At 40.8% G+C, this 17,859-nt stretch overlaps 1 protein-coding gene across 1 annotated transcript; it reads right to left on the bottom strand.

Moving 5' to 3' along the window:
• Nucleotides 1-6,443: 6,443 nt before the first annotated feature.
• Nucleotides 6,444-17,852, bottom strand: LOC110987923 (myeloid-derived growth factor-like). Its single transcript, XM_022251085.2, has 5 exons — nucleotides 17,644-17,852; nucleotides 16,733-16,783; nucleotides 16,418-16,567; nucleotides 14,656-14,716; nucleotides 6,444-7,791 (listed from the first exon to the last, which is right to left on the bottom strand). Exons 1-5 carry the CDS (start codon nucleotides 17,824-17,826, stop codon nucleotides 7,712-7,714), a joined length of 525 nt encoding a protein of 174 aa, XP_022106777.1. The 5' UTR covers nucleotides 17,827-17,852; the 3' UTR covers nucleotides 6,444-7,711.
• Between the last annotated feature and the right edge of the window lie 7 nt (nucleotides 17,853-17,859).

The raw sequence follows: 17,859 nt of genomic DNA, 5'->3' as shown, positions 1-17,859 counted from the left end.
TCAACTCGTAATGGTAAAGATCAATCAAGCCTGGAACAAGCTCTCCTGTGCCTGCTCTGATTCCAACATGGTCATGCGTTGCACACTCGAGGGAACTACCTTTAATAATTAACTACGGTCACGACAACCTTTTTGATACACTAGCCAAAGTGTGATGAATGTAAATGACCATACGACGGATGACCTAAGCCGATACGCTGCTTTCCCGTCTTTTCTATTACCGTCCTTAAAACCGTCAACGCCAATACGTTTGCTAAGGTATATGGACATTATCGCCTTATGGGACTCCAGGTGGATTAACATGCATTGTATCAGTACGCCGACAGGTTTTCGCTTATTTAAAAAATGTAGGCTTCCGAGGACCATGGAAGAATAAAACACCAACTCGTAAAAAAACATGTTGGGTTTCGAGGCCTGAGGACCAGAAGTATGTCATTTCCATGTCCACACACTTTTCCTCTATGGTGATGCACTTAAGGCTCAAGGAGTTTTCTTGGAACTATTTCACTTTCGAGGACCATGCAGTGACATCGGTTCGTTGAATTTTATGTCTAGTTTTTATATTACCCGAGACATTTCTTTCCGTCAGGTGAAGAGTCTAGAATGATGATGTTTATTTTGGCATCAGGTTACCTGCCTGGTCACGTTACAACAGCTATTCCTTTGAGCAACCTCCAGAGTTAGGTTCTGAAGCGGATCAACTCTCGCAAACAAAATGCCAACAAAATGCATTTCTTTTGACACAACAAATAAACACAAAAAGGCGGTTTTGACTTTTCCTGGTTTATTAGACATACCTCTTGAAATTGGGATATTAGTACTGAAAAAATTGAAATCGCTGGAGTTGTTCTTTAACAGTCCTTGAAGACAAGTAATTTAAGATTAAATGAACTGACCAACCTCGACGAATGTTTGAGGTGAACACACTTGTGTGCTTTTGATCCAGACCAAGAGATATTCGTTTGACAACTCGACGCCACCTTGTACCGTGTCCAAGACAGCTAAATATGTAACACTGAATTTCTAATTAAAGCAATCAAGCTTGTCTGTTTGAGAGACTTCACAACATTGGCATGTCTCGGTAAGACACTGCACGACATGAACATGACCGACAGAACATCTCCAAGGAGTCCTCATGCATAAATATTATAAGTAATGGTGAACCACCCACGTATTACATTCTGACAGCCAGGCGTCGGGAATTCCTCCCGATGTTTTCCCGCCAATACAACATTTAATTCCCGCGCTATTTTTGATACCCGCGCAGCGCCAGGCTGCTATCATTTTTTTCCCCGTCTTTGTTTCCACACCTGATGGCCTGAGGGGCCACAGCGCAGTCGCCGACAGGACAGAGTCTTAATTACTACGATCCCCCGGGCCAGCTTGCTCCCTAAACGCGAGCAGGGTAAAGATTGGCATTGGTGAAGGAAATGTCAGCAGCATGTCATCTCAGGTTTGCTGCCAAAATATTGCCGCGGTGATATTTGTCTTCTGATCGATCACTAAGTTTTTTTTTTATTGTTCTAACATTAAGAAAAGACGTAACAAGTCCCTGTCAATAAGTCCAATACAGAAGAATGCATGTTCACTTTTGGCTGGAATGTGTTTTAAAAGAAAACTTTATCTCAAAAAAGTAAGCTACCGTCTGAGAAGGCCGAAATATGTAAACATGAAAAGGATCAAATAACGAAATTACCGAACCCTGTCGCTAAATTCAAGGCAAACTTCGAATCGCTTGATTATGAATACACTTGAAACATTAATGACGTATTAAAACACGTTCGACGGGGACAAAATGTTTGATCAATAACATAGCGCCTTCCTGAACTTGGGCTCTTAGAAGTTCCGTGCTCACGATGTTCCAATATCTGACCAGCTACACAGCTCTAGGCCGGGGAAGCATGCGGTTCCCAACTCAATAACATGAAGCTAATATTGTATTTAAACGCCCGTAAGCCCCGGGGCTCCACGCGCGCGCTGCTATGTATAGCATACCAATTAGCACACGATGTGCCGCACGACATCCAATCAAGGAATATTAGCCGAGCGTCAAATTGAATGCGGAAATTGATGTTACATGGGGCTTGGCCCGGGGTTCCCGCCACTTAATAACTTATCTGGTACGGCACGGCACGACGGTCTAATGGCGCTATAAGGCTAGGGCATGAAAGCCGACAAGGGAAATTAATGTCGTTTTGCAACATTGTTTGCCCTGTGTATAACTGGTGTATCGAGCAGTTCTCTCTCGTGCATAAACAAATGGCATATATTTCTCCAAGTACTGAGCCAGAGAACGTCTTAGTAATGTGAAGCTTACATATATAGCCTACTTTAAGCAAATGTTTCAGCGGCATACACCGTTCATCTGGTTAATAGGAACGGTTTTCTGCAGCAGCTATGATAGAGATCCGTTGAGAGAGATTAATTAAAGTGCCTTGCCTAGGAACACAGGAACCAAGATCCCCAAAGGCTCGACTGTGCGGTCTCTGGATAAATCCAAAGAGATCATTCCAAGTTTCAACTTTAGGGAGGGGATTCGCAACGCCTGACAAAAGTACTGGAGATGGACAGGCTCTTAAATCTGCGTCGCTCCCAACAATGTGGCAGGGTAGTACATGACATCAGACTGATAGTGGAATCAATTCCTTGGAAGGTAACATTAATGTAAAGGTTGGAATCGATATTTTAGGATGGAGGGGACGAGCGAAGAGAAATGTAGAATCTTCCTACATCACCGGCCAAACCAATCGCTTCGAAAATCCTTCTAAGACCATATCCAAATTGGGCATTTCGGTTTGTAGCATTAGCACTCAACAGTACATTATCATAAATTTGTTGTATCACTTTCGGAGAACATTTGTTTAAAAACTCCGTAGTCACGTTATGCTTACGGTACTGAACAACGTGATATGCCTCAACATCGCTGCAGAAGAGCGGCTTGGGAGCAGGACATAAATCAGTGTACATGTTTCGTATAAAAAGAATGTTGTTTAATATGCTATGCCACTGCAGCGGTGCAGTGTCACCTTCAAAAGCTTTGTGGGCTAATACCGAGCCAATATGGCGCTCTCACTGATCCACGTGTCCTGACGTACATCCGCCACTGTCGTGGATATAGCCCCGCCCCCTACACGATAGGAAGTAGGCAAGCTTTCCCAAGCCCAAATGACAAAACTGCGGGGCTAGTATCCTGTGCTCTGGATTTGCACAATAACGCCAAAAATTACAGAATTCTTGTTTCATGCATGTATTTTCAAGGGAAAAATAAGCCTTGGTGTCTGGTTTATAGCGTAGGGATGCACGGTTACTATAGCCAAACTTTGATAGGACCCTGTTTCACGCCGCTAGGTCACAGACAAGGTCATGCAGCCGCAACATCTTTGTCATTAATTTCAAGGATTATCCATTCCTCACAGTGTAACAAATCACGTCACAAATCGCTCGAAAATCCAGTCTTTTATTCTGTCACGTTTTCCTTTATCAATGTCTGGTCCATGATCACAGGACACCTCCTGAATGCGGAAAAAATATTTAAAAACCAAACATTCCACACTGTGGCTATTTTTACAACCTTTTCTGACACTGCCTGTGCGCATTTCCGATCGGCCAGCACCAGCAGGAAACACTAAACAACGATCCGGAAGGAATATGTTATTGGGAATGGCTATTTACGACACTCCGAGGCCACGGGCAGGATGTTTTCACTTTGGACGCACGGAGAGGCAATCGACACCCAGTGCTTGGTGCACTAAATCCAGGTGGGATTGGCAGGGGTGGGCGGGGGATGAATTGGAACTGCTCGGGGGAGGGCAAGACTGCCTATCATCAACAAGATCTTTAAAACAATAGCCAAAGATGCCTTCGGTCATTAAAGACAACAGCTTGCGAGAATTGTTTACAAGAGAAAAGTATTGAACATCATGAATTTTGACTTGCGAAAATTCTCTGACGTTAACTGCACCGAAAATCTGGAATTTTGAAATTGCATGGATAACTTTTTTTATAAAATAAAACTGACATCTCACTCTGTTTAAATATTATGAAAGATGTTTCCACAGCCCAAATCGAAAAGGTGTGTCCGTTTAATATATGATGTGTCGAATGCGAATGTGTTTTGCGAAGTTTTCTGATAAAATGAAAATCCATCGTTCTCGTCTTCTTGACTTCAATAGTGACATCGACCAATAAAAACACAAGTTTTTTTTCAACGTCCAGGCATAAAAAACCCGTGGCATTTTCTCTTGTGGCCAACTTGACCAACAAAACACGGATTAATTTCCGAGTTATGAAATGGGAATCTATAGCATGACAACCGATTGCTGCAGGGGGCATCGCGTCTATAGTCTTCGGTACAGTGTCTTTTTTCCCTCGGTCGGCTAAGCGCGAGTCAGAAACCTATATGCTTTCGTCTCCGAAGCTTTGAAGCTCACGCAGAAGGCCGGGAATGAGATTCCGTTTTTTCCCCAATTGGCAATGCGCCCATTATGTCGCTCTCGCCGCCAGCAAGGCGGAAATCCCCTGGTAACAGGGCAGGGGAGTCCTCCTCCCGCAAAAACCCATAACAATCTGAAACATGCTAGAATACCCCAATATTATTCAGCCTGTCTTGTCTGCGCGGGGTTTTTTATTCACGGGAGCATATCGTGTCAGACTTGTTTGACGGCGCCAAATTGGATGATGCACAATTTATACCACAGATGTTTTGTACTTTGCAAAGTGTGCCAGGTAATGAGAATTCCACTGACATTTAATATCATGCGAACTCCAAACACCACCTGTTTAATTTCGTGATTAATGGTCTAAAATCTCTAGAAACTACATAAAACCTTAGTTTCTTGCGTTTGAAACGGAGGCGTCTTCAGCTGCACAATAGGAAAATAACTATTTACTGTCATTGGCCTAAGCAAACGGTGCATTTTGATAAGTTTGCTTCAGAAATGAAGGAATTTCAAAGAAATCACAATTATGCTCGGAATGCAACCTGTCGTTATAAAAGCCGAAACCGTTGTTGTATAAGAGGTTAACCAAATATGTACACGTGTATTTTTTTTTCGATATCGGTTCGGAAATTTCCGTAAGATGTTACTGCAGTAAGGGACTAGACAGTGGGGCACTGGCGTGGGTGGGGGGCTCGAAGACTACCTCTAAATATGCATTTTAAAACTGTCACCGCCGAAAGTGGGCGCGGTCAAAGGGCCAATGCCCGGCAATACATAGCGAAACTGTGTGCCTGAGTCAGGGTTGAGTGGGTGTGTGGGGCCGGGGGGGGGGGAATCCAGAGTTGTAACGAGTCACAAAAATTCGTGACTCGACTCGAGTCATTGTACCGTGGTGACTCGGGTCGAGTCACTGTATGGCTCGAGTCGTATATTTGGGTAAAAAAGTCGAGTCAAGTATTTAGTCCAAGTCAATTCGATCAATATTTGAACCCAAAACGATAAACAGAAACAAAAGAAGAAGTCATTTTTAAATTAGCCACTGGTTTTCAACAAGTGATCACATCACATCTTACCTCTGATAATAACACCTGACAAGATCATTATTATAAACAGGGAGTCACTGGAAATATTTCTTCACCAAGAAATTTGCTTTTATTTTGGGGACTCGGGTCATATGCTAGCAGTGACTCGAGTAGAGTTGAGTCATTTACCCGTCCAGACTCGAGTCGACTTGCCAAAAACGGTGACTCGAGTCGAGGACTCGAGCCGTTCACTTGGGTCATTGCAACTCCGTGGGATCTCCTTCCCAACCCCTAGCGATTCACGCCCCTGATGCTGGAAGTTCTCTCAAAGAACCACGGAGTTGGAAAAGAACCAAGAATGAAAAGCCAACCTCGGCCTAACTTCCAATTTGGATGAGATACGGCAAACCTCTTGGTTACCAACGAAGTTAGCAGGTTGCTGGGTTGTGAGGGAATGCTTGCTGATAGAGAGTGTAGATGCCGGCATTTCGTCAGGACAACGTCGTCAAGCTAATTTGAGTTATGGCTCAAAAAAACATAGAAGTGACTGCTGGTGGGATTGTCAGAAAAACAGCTTGTATCCCGTCACGAAACCGGTTTATAAATTACACATAGGATTATTCATCAACTCTTTCATAATTAGTTTTTTTTGTGACATGGCAGGACTTAAAAGTCCCCGGAGGTTGATTTGAAATCTTCGTTCATGAATAGGCCTATAGTATTATTTACTTATACTATGCATTCAAAGTGTGAATTAAAATTTCGATTTACAGCTATATCTGTTCGTACATGCAAGATAATTAGGGCTTCTATATAAGCCAACGGTTGAGGGTGTAAATCATGAAATTGAGTTGGATGTGTTTTCAACACATGTAAATCATGAAATCTCCATTACGAAAGGCGACTTACACAAGCAGACATAATAATACACCGCGGGAAAAGGATGAAGGAGACCGAATAAATCAAGACAAAGAAATGAGCGTAGGATAACAGAGGGCTGAAGGACCGCCCTTCGATCAATTGCCCCCTCGTATAAGAAATCAACGCGACAGTTATTATTACCAAACATTTACATCAGGTTGAATAAAAGCAGAACAGAGAGTAAATATAATTGTATAACTGTCTTGGAAACAAGTGATATCATTTTAAAAGTGGGCACAACGTGGGCTATTAAATTGAAGGCCTTCAAATCTAATTCATCGGAAAAATAGAATAACTGACGACCGACCATACACCCCGAACCTCAAAATGACAGGACTAATTCATCAACAGCAGGAACTAGGCTCCCCAGCTCTTTCCAAGCAGACGTCTTTGGCATTGTTCTGATGCGCTGTAACAAGAAATAATACCTAGAATAACACATTTCCTTTTGAAAGGATTTGTCAAATGCACTGCATACAGAAACGTTCCCATCTGCGGTATTGATAGGGTACACTATACAGTATTGGTTATGTTTTATACACAAATTGAAAAGGATGCTGTGGTATTCTACCACGAGCATATTACCTTGAAATTGTGAAAACTTCTAAAAATATATTCTTGGCCACAGCGGACAATGTCCCCGAGCGGATTATAAAATAAATCAAATTTTCGCCCGATGAAGGGAATCAAAAACAGATAACACCCCGAGGTAATTCGTATTTCATATCTGCAATTGATTTTCAAAGATCTGCACAACCACATAACGTCTCTTGAGATTCTGGAAAACATCGAGTAGAAGACATCAGTTCACAACAGAAAAAGCTTGACAGAACGCATTTAGACGATCTGACGTAGCCTCGTTTCAGCGACAGATAACCCTGAAATGGCAATAAACTGTTCTGCAATCTGCATTCAAAATGTTTACAAAAGAGAAACTTGAATCAGAATGGCACGCAAGCAATCGCTTAAGTACGGGAAACCGAAGGAATTTTCTTCAAGCAGTGACAAATCGAATACCATTCGCTCTTTTTTAAAACTCGGTTGAGTGATGGTGATGTCGTACACAAGTCATGTGTTGTATTCAACAAACTGGTAATACACAGTATATGTCACTGTGCTGTGGACAGATACATTATTCACAAACCGTTACTTTCTATTCCTTATTCAACCAATCAAAGGCACCATCATAAAATAGCCGCTCTTGAATCAAATTAATACTCCTTGAAGACAAATTTGAGGAAGCCATAGTGGCCAAACCAATAAAAAATCCAAGGTTTTTAATTTCTTCATCCTAATCTGACTGAGATGACTGAAAATCCCCCGCTTGCTTCAGAGTTCTGTCCTTGGTCTCTCAGCGATTAAAAGCAGCCGCGACAGCTTAGAGTTGAATTTTCCCTCATTGTGGGTTACTAAGGAGACAGAGAGGAGAACAAAAATAAAGACATTATGATGGGCTGAGAGAGACGCGCAGCAATCGTTGTCAATGCCATTAGATGCAACGTTAAGAATGCTTCGAGAATGACTTTACATGTACTTCTTGAGCAGTTTTACTCGGCAAATTTACATGGTAAGCAAAGGTCAAGCAAACCAGTCCGAAGATACATCAAATGGCTATCATTTTGGTTAGTAACCCGCTTTTGTAAAAAAAAATAAAACTGTTTCTTCGTTCTTCGGCAAAACAGCGCCCTCAACAGGTCCTGCACAAGACAAACACGTGGAGGCTACGTCGTCACAAGGCAACCATGCCTGTAGCGAATCGCAGTAGAGTCGTACATCAACATTTCTGTCATGATTGTTCAGTAGTATGCCTGCCCTGTAATAGCCCCATAAATTTATCTGTGAAAACGTAAACTTGGCTGGGGACTACTTCATTTAATAAAGCCCAAATGTGAAGTCCATCTGCTCCAATAACAGTATCGACTCTACCGTCAAAATCAATTTGCAGACTAAACACGCAATGGCGACTTCATCTACAAGTAAATGCGCTCACATGTAAATCCAATTTGGAGAAAATCTGTTATTAATTTTTGAGACACGGATATTATGTAAATGCCATCTAGGTATTTCAAATGGTTAGGATTAATGGAGGCAACTACAAAAAAAATCCATGGCTTTCTCTCTGGGTAGTCCTTGATGCAAGACTTGACAGTTTAAACGGAGAGCTTTTACAAGATACTGTAAGGGTCGAACTTTGTATACCTGGGCAAGATGGAACAATGGCCTACGTGACCATACATTCCACCAACCAAACATACAAATGCACAAGTGACCTTAGAGTCCACACTAGCACTCTGGCTGTCACAGTTTGTATCACACAAGATCCAAAGCCAAGTGAAATCACACAGTAAAGCCCATAAGATTGCAGCTTGTGCAATAATTCACGTTTTTTTATCTTGTCATGCAGCAGTCTTTGCTTGCTCCACAAAGAGTAAATAGGAAGGTGAAATGCATTAAACAGATTCCAACACACAAATGGAGTGGGTCTTTTGTTCGACAGAAAGGCCTATCTCCCCCCCCCCTTTGGTGAATGGACCGATTCGCAGCAAAGTCAAAGAGCAAAGTCGCTGCATGTAAAAAACAATTTTGAACTTGCAGCTGAGGGAGTACAGATGATGGAAATTGATACAGCCCTGAACCTGGCACAGTATCCAAAATAAGCTTCGCACATTCTCCCGTCTGGAAACATAATAAAACCGTGCATGAAAAAAATTCTATTCAATGCGATAAACAGGCCCTAGACGCTTGGCACAAACTGTCTTGGATCCGTCATTGTGGCCTCCCTTGAAAATCCGATTATTCCCCCAGAAACAAAGTGCAGCGAAAACCAGTGAACAATCAAGCAATAAAAAACATTCACCGACTACATGTGAGTACATAATCGCAAGGTGGAGAAAAAGCAGGGGCCGATCAAAACGTGCTGAATTAATGTTGGCTATCGGTATCACTAGGGTCAATGCCAAACCGATTCTGAGTAGCAGGTGACTTCTGAAGTGTCGAAAGAGATGTAGAAAGACGGATGAAAAACTCCGGGCACTGAATCATAGGAGACTCGCATACCAGGATTGGAAATGTGGTAATAAAGGGCTATTTTATCTTGCATTCTCTCATCCAATTCACAGGGATTGGACGAAAAAAAACTCTTACTGCCTAAACTAATCCACGTTCAAATGCATCGTCCTCTTGATGAGTTTCAGCCGAAGCAGATTAAAAGATATCATTCCGTACATATGTCAATACATTGAGAGGAGTCCGGAAGTCCATTCAAATTTGCACAACTGTCTAGACTGCAACAAAATGTGATACTTTCATATGAGACTATAACCACTTCATTTCATTAATTTCCTCTAAAAAAGGAAGACGACGCGAACATGTATATAGATACAATGTTCCATATTAAAGAGAGATAATCAACATTTTAATTAAAATGTATCTATACTCCAGGGTGCATTGATCATGATATTCTCCCAAAATGAGTATCTGTTCATAGTTTATAGTAATCACCCATTCTAAAGTGCTCTAATTATGAGCTTTCTCCTTTTTATTAGGCGAATCATCAAACAAACTTTGTCTAGACAGAGAGGAAGGTTTAAATTCACGACTACGTGTGAACATGTAGATTTGCGATCAATCAAGCCAATTTGATTTCTCAACAGACAGGGGTGGCGTTTACAAATTAAAATTCCACTGCACGTCACACGTGTAAGACCCAAGGAATAAAAGCAGTCGTATTGAGTGCAATCCAATTATTTCATTTTATGGGGCTCACCAACTCAGATGCTTTGTCCATTCGGGCTAATTTGAAGATTGATGACTAAAATACCCTCTTCTTCATCCGGCCTGAATTACAACTCTCCCTTTAACAGGTTGGCTGCCATCACTGTACTGTGTATGTTTCCAATTGCAAACATCTGTGCGAGTCTATTCTCAGTCAAATTTGTTCATATGCTCCAGTGTCATCCTATAATCAGCCTTTTCATTTTGTCATATTCTGTCAATGGCGTATAGCCAGGCTCCTTAACCTTCACTAAACCATCTGCCTGCTCTGTCATAAATACTTCACGTGTCTGTCCATGTAGGCCTACATGTATTCTGCCGCTCTGATATAATCTACGAACAACTACCTTTAATGCATAACTCAATTAATATTCTGAATTCTTATTAAGCCGTTCAATTTCTGTAACAGGTTGATTTCAATGCAAACACCTGTGTCTGTGTTTGCAGGCAAATCAGGCCGGTAATAAGTCTCCACTTTAGAAAGAAAAAAAGAGAAAAAAAACACGGTGCACGCAATGAATGACAATAAGTAGCCTGGAGCGCGGGAGATCATTCGGTGACAACGGCCTGAGACAGGGGAGGGGAAAAAACCCGAAAACCCCAGGTTATAATGCGATTCTAGACTGGATTAAAGCTGGAATGGAAATCCAGCAAGCAGGCTAACCAGCTCACTCGGGGTGCTAGACGAAACATGATACATCTGCTACAAATCCGCTGTCTGACCTATGATCTTTGTTACAACCCAACATTTAGCTCTCAACACAGACAACCACATTTTAACATATCTGAACTCTCTGCAGTGCTGTAAACATTACAACAGGGGCACTGGAAAAATATAAGGGAGCGTAAGGTTCAGTGGCTGATTTCTTTTCACTGCATTGTACATGTACAGAATGTGTGTACCCGCATGTATAATGTACATTATGTCTGTGCTGCAATAAGCTCTCCAGCATTATTTTGCCAAGCGATCCGAGTTTCTATACACGTACAAAGGTACAAAGCTACAGGCGACCATTTTTTTCAATTTTATCTTTGGAGGAACAGTTTGCATTCTTGGCATGTCTTTCGCGAGCAGACTTCTGTTATACCTTGCTTCACTGTATATTAACCTTTCTTCTGAAAATTATGACTCCCTTTAAGTTTCACTAAGATTTCTTTACAAGCCACTCTTGCTAGTTTGATACTGTACACACCCATGAATGGCCGTGCAACCGCATTGGATACATGCCCATTGCGGGTTAAAGCATTTCGTGACAGTACAGTGTACTTCCAGCAATCATTCACAGAATGCATGTATGTCACAAACTATGGTTGTACAGTTCATGCATATGTAAGTGTTTCACTGCACAAAATATGTCCTCTCCACACTGACTGTCAGCATATAGGGTCAAAGGCTTCGATATGAGGTAGAATGCTGACTGTTGCGTATAGAGCCTGAAAGTTGACCCCTGATGGCGCGCTTCCGGAAGCGCGCCATCAGGGGTCAACTTTCAGGCTCTATTGGCAGCAGCACGGAGGTGTTTCTTGATCGTCTCTGTATCATCGATATCAGTCAACAGAGGGTGCTCGTCCTGTGAGATAAAGGATCTTGTTTGCTTATGGGGGCTTAGATTTTGAAAATAAAAAATATTGATGATTCTAAGGATAGGCCTGAAGAAAGAGGGGAAGGTCTTACGAGCGCTGTAATTTGAAAGTGGTTAGGTCTTACAGGCCTCAACCTTTTTTTTCGCTAGCCCGCCAGGTAATTTAATTGATTTCTTTTTCACTACAGCGCACTGGACGTTTTTGGTAAACTAACTACATCCCCTCCATGCATGTACGTAGAAGTCAGGACTCCAAACCGTTACAATTCATTATAAACAAGATTTACAATACATTTCACATTGTTTGATGCATCTATACATTTTGACAAATAACAGTTTCAAACAGGTAGCGCACCGGGTAAGTTAAAGAACGCATGTGAGTAGCCCCCAGCTGTTTTAAGTACAATTTGAATGCAGGGGGGTAGTGCTAAGGTTGAGGCCTGTACATCTTCATCGTCATCATTCAGTGGCTCTGTTATCATTCATCACTTCTGTTGTTTGGGGAAGAGTTGAAAACACCTACGTCTGATTGCCTATTATTCCTACGGACAGCCAACGTTTGCAAAAGTTGGTTGGCATTAGGTTTTGAGTCAGATTTTACCTACTAATGTATGTTTTCCCCATTTAGTTTCAAATACAGCTGAAATTTAATTTACATGTAACAAACATTTAGTAACTTGTACTTGTTATTTGGTGTCTTGATAGCTGCATGAAGGTTGTTACTACTTTGTGAATAACGTGATGTATGCTTTTGTACTGGGAGTCAACTATAGTTTACCTGCCACTGCTAGGCAAAATACACCTCTGACAGACAGGCAGAGGCAGGTGGCCAGGCTGAATCATTCAGACCTAACTGACCGATTGACTAGTACTACTAGCCCCGGGCCAAATGACGATCCCTGAGCGTGGCTCTTCATCCACTTGTTCAACTAAGTGCCTCGAGTGGTTGGGGAGTTCCAAATGCTCCTGGTTGTACAGCGACGATTCGTATGATGGGATTAAGGTTTTGTTGGGCTCAGTCTCTGAACACCACACGGACTACAAACTACTCTCAAAATTCCACTGGCCTCCCCATTTGGTTAAATTGAAAAACACATTATTCAATAAATTTGCTAAATGAAGCGACAACTCATGCATCTTTTGCAACAGTATAAACACTGAAAACAATCCAGCCCCCCCCAAAAAAAACCCAACATGCACATGTAGCCTGTTACAAGTAAAAATGTTCATGCTTAATTAAGTAGGCTCTGTCTTGCCGAATTTGTTCTGGACACACAGGTCAACACACACAGCCCTTCGTTGATGATTTAAGTAACATCCGGCAAACGACAGTACGCATGTACACATCAATTCTACACTAAGGGAAGGACTTTAAGTCATACAGGTGCACATGTGCAAATTAAAGGTTGCACTATGCGCGTAGTTGAGTGACATGCTGACAGCGAAGCATCTTTTGTGCATGTGTTAGCTTTTAATTTCCTGTCAGCGAAGAGAGAGAAAAAAAATCAGCTTCCTGACAGGTCACAAAGCGGAGGGGGGTCAATGACTGGTTGACAGCACCGGACGAGCTGTTGGAATCTTGAATGAATCCGTTAAACAATACCAACATCAAACGTGGCTCTAGGGGACAGGATCACATGCCAATTGAAACAAATGCCTGGCAAATTCCAAACAGGTGGAAGACAGTCTCTGCTGGAATTCCAGTATTTGTTGCTAATGTAGGAAATTACAGGCTGTACCGTTCTATTCAGGCTAAATTCTTGCACCCTGGAACAACAGCAGTAAGCTACGCAAATGACAGTCGCAAACCAATTAAAACTACATGTACTTTTGATCAGCGATTTACGTGCATTCACTTGTCGTAAATATCCAACAGTCCCAGGGACAATGTGACTTGGTAATTTCCAAGGTCAATGGCACTCAACGCTCATTATGAAAATTACATATACATGGACATGTACTGCAAATTTAATGGACATAAAGTATTAAAGGGCATACAGCTGTGCAATGGTGAAATGATCACACAGGATGTCATTACAAATAAATATTGCATTTAGTTCTGGGAACATCCACAGCAGCAGGTCTTCTGTTTTGTGCACCTTAACTAAATAAATAGTGTAAAGTTTTGAATTTTCTGGTTGATACCTATGCGTGATAAAGACAATCACATGATCTAAAATTCCCTCATTTAAAGACCCAAATTCAGCTTAAAAGGCTTATGAAGGTACAGGGTCATTCTCTAATTTGGGGTCCACTTTTTTCTTGACCATGCCATATCTGACAGGTGATTTTGTAAATTCAGAACCATTCTTTAATTTCGAAGAGTGATGAATTAATGCAAAATACCTGCCAAACAAACAAAAATAGTTTGAAGACGATTTCAATGATATTTCCACACTACACAGCTGAGAGACACAAACAAGTCATATTTTTTGGATGCTGAAGTTTCTACAATGGCCCTGCAGTACTATGGCTATAAGGAATCAAGCCATAACTGTGCAATTCTGGAATTTTCACAGTTCAAGGCAGATAGCTGAGAAAGTGAGAACTTCAAGTTCCTCACAATATCAAAGCCGACCCGGTTTTGCCGCACACAGAAGATACAAACAAAAAAGAAGGCAAGTTCTTGGAGTGAAGATGTGCAAAATCGTGAAATAGTTTGCATCATACCATATTTTTGACTAGTTTTATGCTTCCACTTATGTGCAAATTTTGTCTCCAAAGGGTTTTGATTTGAGAACTATTTTCAAAGGAACTCTGTTTGCACTTACGGGCTGTGAAAATTGGCATCCCATCTTGAAACCCGTTTATCTAGTTGAAATTATGTACAGCTCCAATATTACTACTTTTCATCATAACTTTGCTCCCTCAATTTATCTGTTGAAAGATCAACAACTTGTTTGAGGTTTCACTTACCTTCATTTTTTCCTTTTGTTGTGACGTATTCCTCAGGCTTGAGTGAGTTGTCTGTGTCCATCTGTTGATCAAGTCATAACAAACAGGTTTACAAATCTTGCTTTCAACATGACTTTCATATAAGCAAAATAGTTCATTATCACAACAAAGCATTATGCTCAATGCTATCAAAGTACAATAAAAAGAGAAGGCCATCAAGACCCTTTGACCTTCTGCAGGCGATTTCATAAAACTTTATGTAATGGCGTAGCATCACGCATGCCACGTTGTATTTAGGGCTGTGCCGAATATTTGATTGATTGTCGAATATTAAAATATTATTTTTCGAATGTCAATATTCGAATGCAAAATTCATGAAAAGGAAGGGAAAATTTTCTTTTTTTTTAAATGAGAAAAAGTGCTCTACGGAGGTTTCAAGCAGATTCAAATGAAAAGTGTCAGGAATCTTACGAAATTATTCAATAAACAATTTAAAAGGAATAGAAATTTTCGACAGGGCAAGAAGTCTTGTTCATCTCCTCAATCTTGCTAAATCCTGGCTGGAGATACTCCTAGATGTGAGAAACTATTATATTGATCATAATGTACAATTGTGTGTGTTATTGCAACTGATTTGTATATGGTTTGTTCATCAACAATCTGCCGGTCGGTACAGCCGAATATTCAGATATTCGATCAAATTGAAGGTCGAATATTCGAATAGTGAATTATTCGAATTGACTCAGCCCAAGTTCTATTGCATATGTTGTGCAACAAATTAAAATCAATTTCACGAAACTTACGCACTGCATATGTCTACAACTTGTTGCTTAACATACATCATTTTGGGCTTAGGTTGCACTGAATAAAGCCAAAATGAATGATTTGATTAGCTGTCATGTTGGTTAAGGCTCGTCATCTTTGGTATATTCGTTGTCTTTGTTGTTCTTAATTTCTTGTTTCAATGCTAATGAATTGTTTTTTTCTTTATCATTTTTAATTAGGTAATTATCAACACAAGCTCCTGTTTTTTTAATGTACCCCGCACTTTGTTTCCCTAAACATTGCTTTTCCTTTGTTATCTTAGGTAACTTTTCCTTATTTCTTTACCGATGTATATAATTTAACTTTGTGTTTATTAAGAGTGTGAAGTAAATGTGAATGAACCATTGCTGAACTTAACCAGGTTTATGAAATAATGGACGCCTGTGCACTCCTGCCATAGTGCACCTATGTACAGGGTCTTTTCACTGCATAGATGTTGCAGTGTTGTGCACATTCCGATGAAAATTCACCACTGACACAAACTCTTATGTGAACCTGTGACTTGTCCCTGTCACATCTGACATAAGATTTTGTAATTTTAGGAAAATTCTCTTGTTTCCATGAGTAACAAATTAGCGCAAATTACCTGCCAAACAAATAGAAATAGTTTAAAAATCTATTTCAGTAATGTTTCCACGTCAAATTTTATGTACACGGGTCAGGGTTAAGAGGGACACAAGATAATTATACTTTTGGACCCTGAATTTATAGAATGACCCCTTAGTTGAAGAATCTTTGTCATCACCAGAAATTAAATGATAGCAATAATAACAAGGGTCACAAATCAAGATGTTATTGACACAGATGTACAGTATGCTTCATGGTGTTGCCACATTTAGAAGAGCCAAATAAACTACCAAAATTTTTGACTCTGAAGTGGCATACAGAGGAACTGACTGCCTTCAAATCAAGGCTGCCAAAGTTGAGGCTTGAAGGGTGAATCAAACAGATAACTTACAAAAAGTTCCACTTGCTTGAGCTGAGCTCCTTTAAGTTCAATGGATGCCTTGAAGGACTGGAAGAAGAGATAGGAGACTCCAGAGGGCCGTTGGATGTCACAGGAATATGTAGTCCCGTCATCAGAACCTGTTACCTCAAACAGCCATTTCTTGGGGGAAAAAAGATCAACAGTTTGACTTAAGGTCTGCCAATTCTTCTAACTTTGGGTAGCCCCAAGGAAAGAAATAAGACATGGTAAAATATTATAATGGTATAATATTATGTGCATTTGTGTTCATACAAACATCTGTCAATGTACATGTAAGCTCCCAACCTCATTTGTTCCTCCCTGGGCAGCATATTCAAAGGTACACTTACACGGACCCTGAAAGATAAGAACATACATGTATGCAATGTTGCATGTTAATAATTACATTCTACTAAGAAGTTTCGGCCCAAAATTAAATGATGCGACAAAGAGCTGTGAATGAAGACCAATCAGCGCATGTAGTCTGGTTCCTTGACCTGGAACCATACAAGTTTCTTTTATGAAATTAAGTATACCCACGAGGGCTGGGTCCGGTAACAAGACGTGAAACAAAATGGCATGATGGGGTCGTCTTTCACCAAATTCAGGTAGAAAATTCAGGTTTTCCCGCTTAAATATTGTCAAAATTTACCTAAACTAGAGCTACTAAGATTAAGGAATGGATCCTAAAAGTCTGAATGTTTGATAGTTTGAAAAAGTGGACTTCATTTTCCTTATTGCAGGAACAGGGTGCTAATGGTAATGAACACCCTTATATGTATGTACCCCCAGAACTGTGGGGTTCAATGTCTACCACGCTCCTCCCAAGAATGGGAGTGTTGCAGACATCAAACCACTACTGGGGGTATAATGTCATCCTCTCCAAGATCACTTCCAAAACAAAACAGAAAAAAAAAAATTATCAACTTCCCTAACATACATGTAGGTACGTACGTGTAATCACACACAATATCTCATAACACTAATAGGCCAGCCTACTGCATTTCCTCCATTCGAATAACGTTTATTCATCTGCTCATTGATTGTTTAACCGGCTGTCGATGGAGAAGTATACACGCACGAAGCCCCCCCCCCGTGCATGCCTGGCATCATATCAGTTATTACTTAGGCCTATCTCTGTATCAGGCACGCCCGATTCGGTTTAACGTCTTACATGTACATGTACATGTACATCATGTCTATTTTACTCCCCCTACCAATTTCTTCACAGTTGTCCAAACCTGACCGCCAGGTTTCACTTCAAAATCTTCAGAAAGGGAAGAATCACCACACACTCCCACAAAAATGATTGTGAGTGTGAAAAGCACCAATAGGCTCAGGTAAAAACAGAAACATTTTCTCAGAAAAATACGGCAGATACAATCTATGGGCGCGGCCATTTTGGTTTCTGATTTATTATAATGTTAGGACGC

This window comes from Acanthaster planci, linkage group LG05, assembly GCF_054643075.1.
Source record: "Acanthaster planci isolate LZ-2023a linkage group LG05, COTS_SCS, whole genome shotgun sequence".
In the NCBI taxonomy this organism is placed as follows: domain Eukaryota; kingdom Metazoa; phylum Echinodermata; class Asteroidea; order Valvatida; family Acanthasteridae; genus Acanthaster; species Acanthaster planci.
The sequence above is the reverse complement of the archived record's forward strand: the minus strand, read 5'-3'. Positions and strand labels throughout refer to the sequence as shown.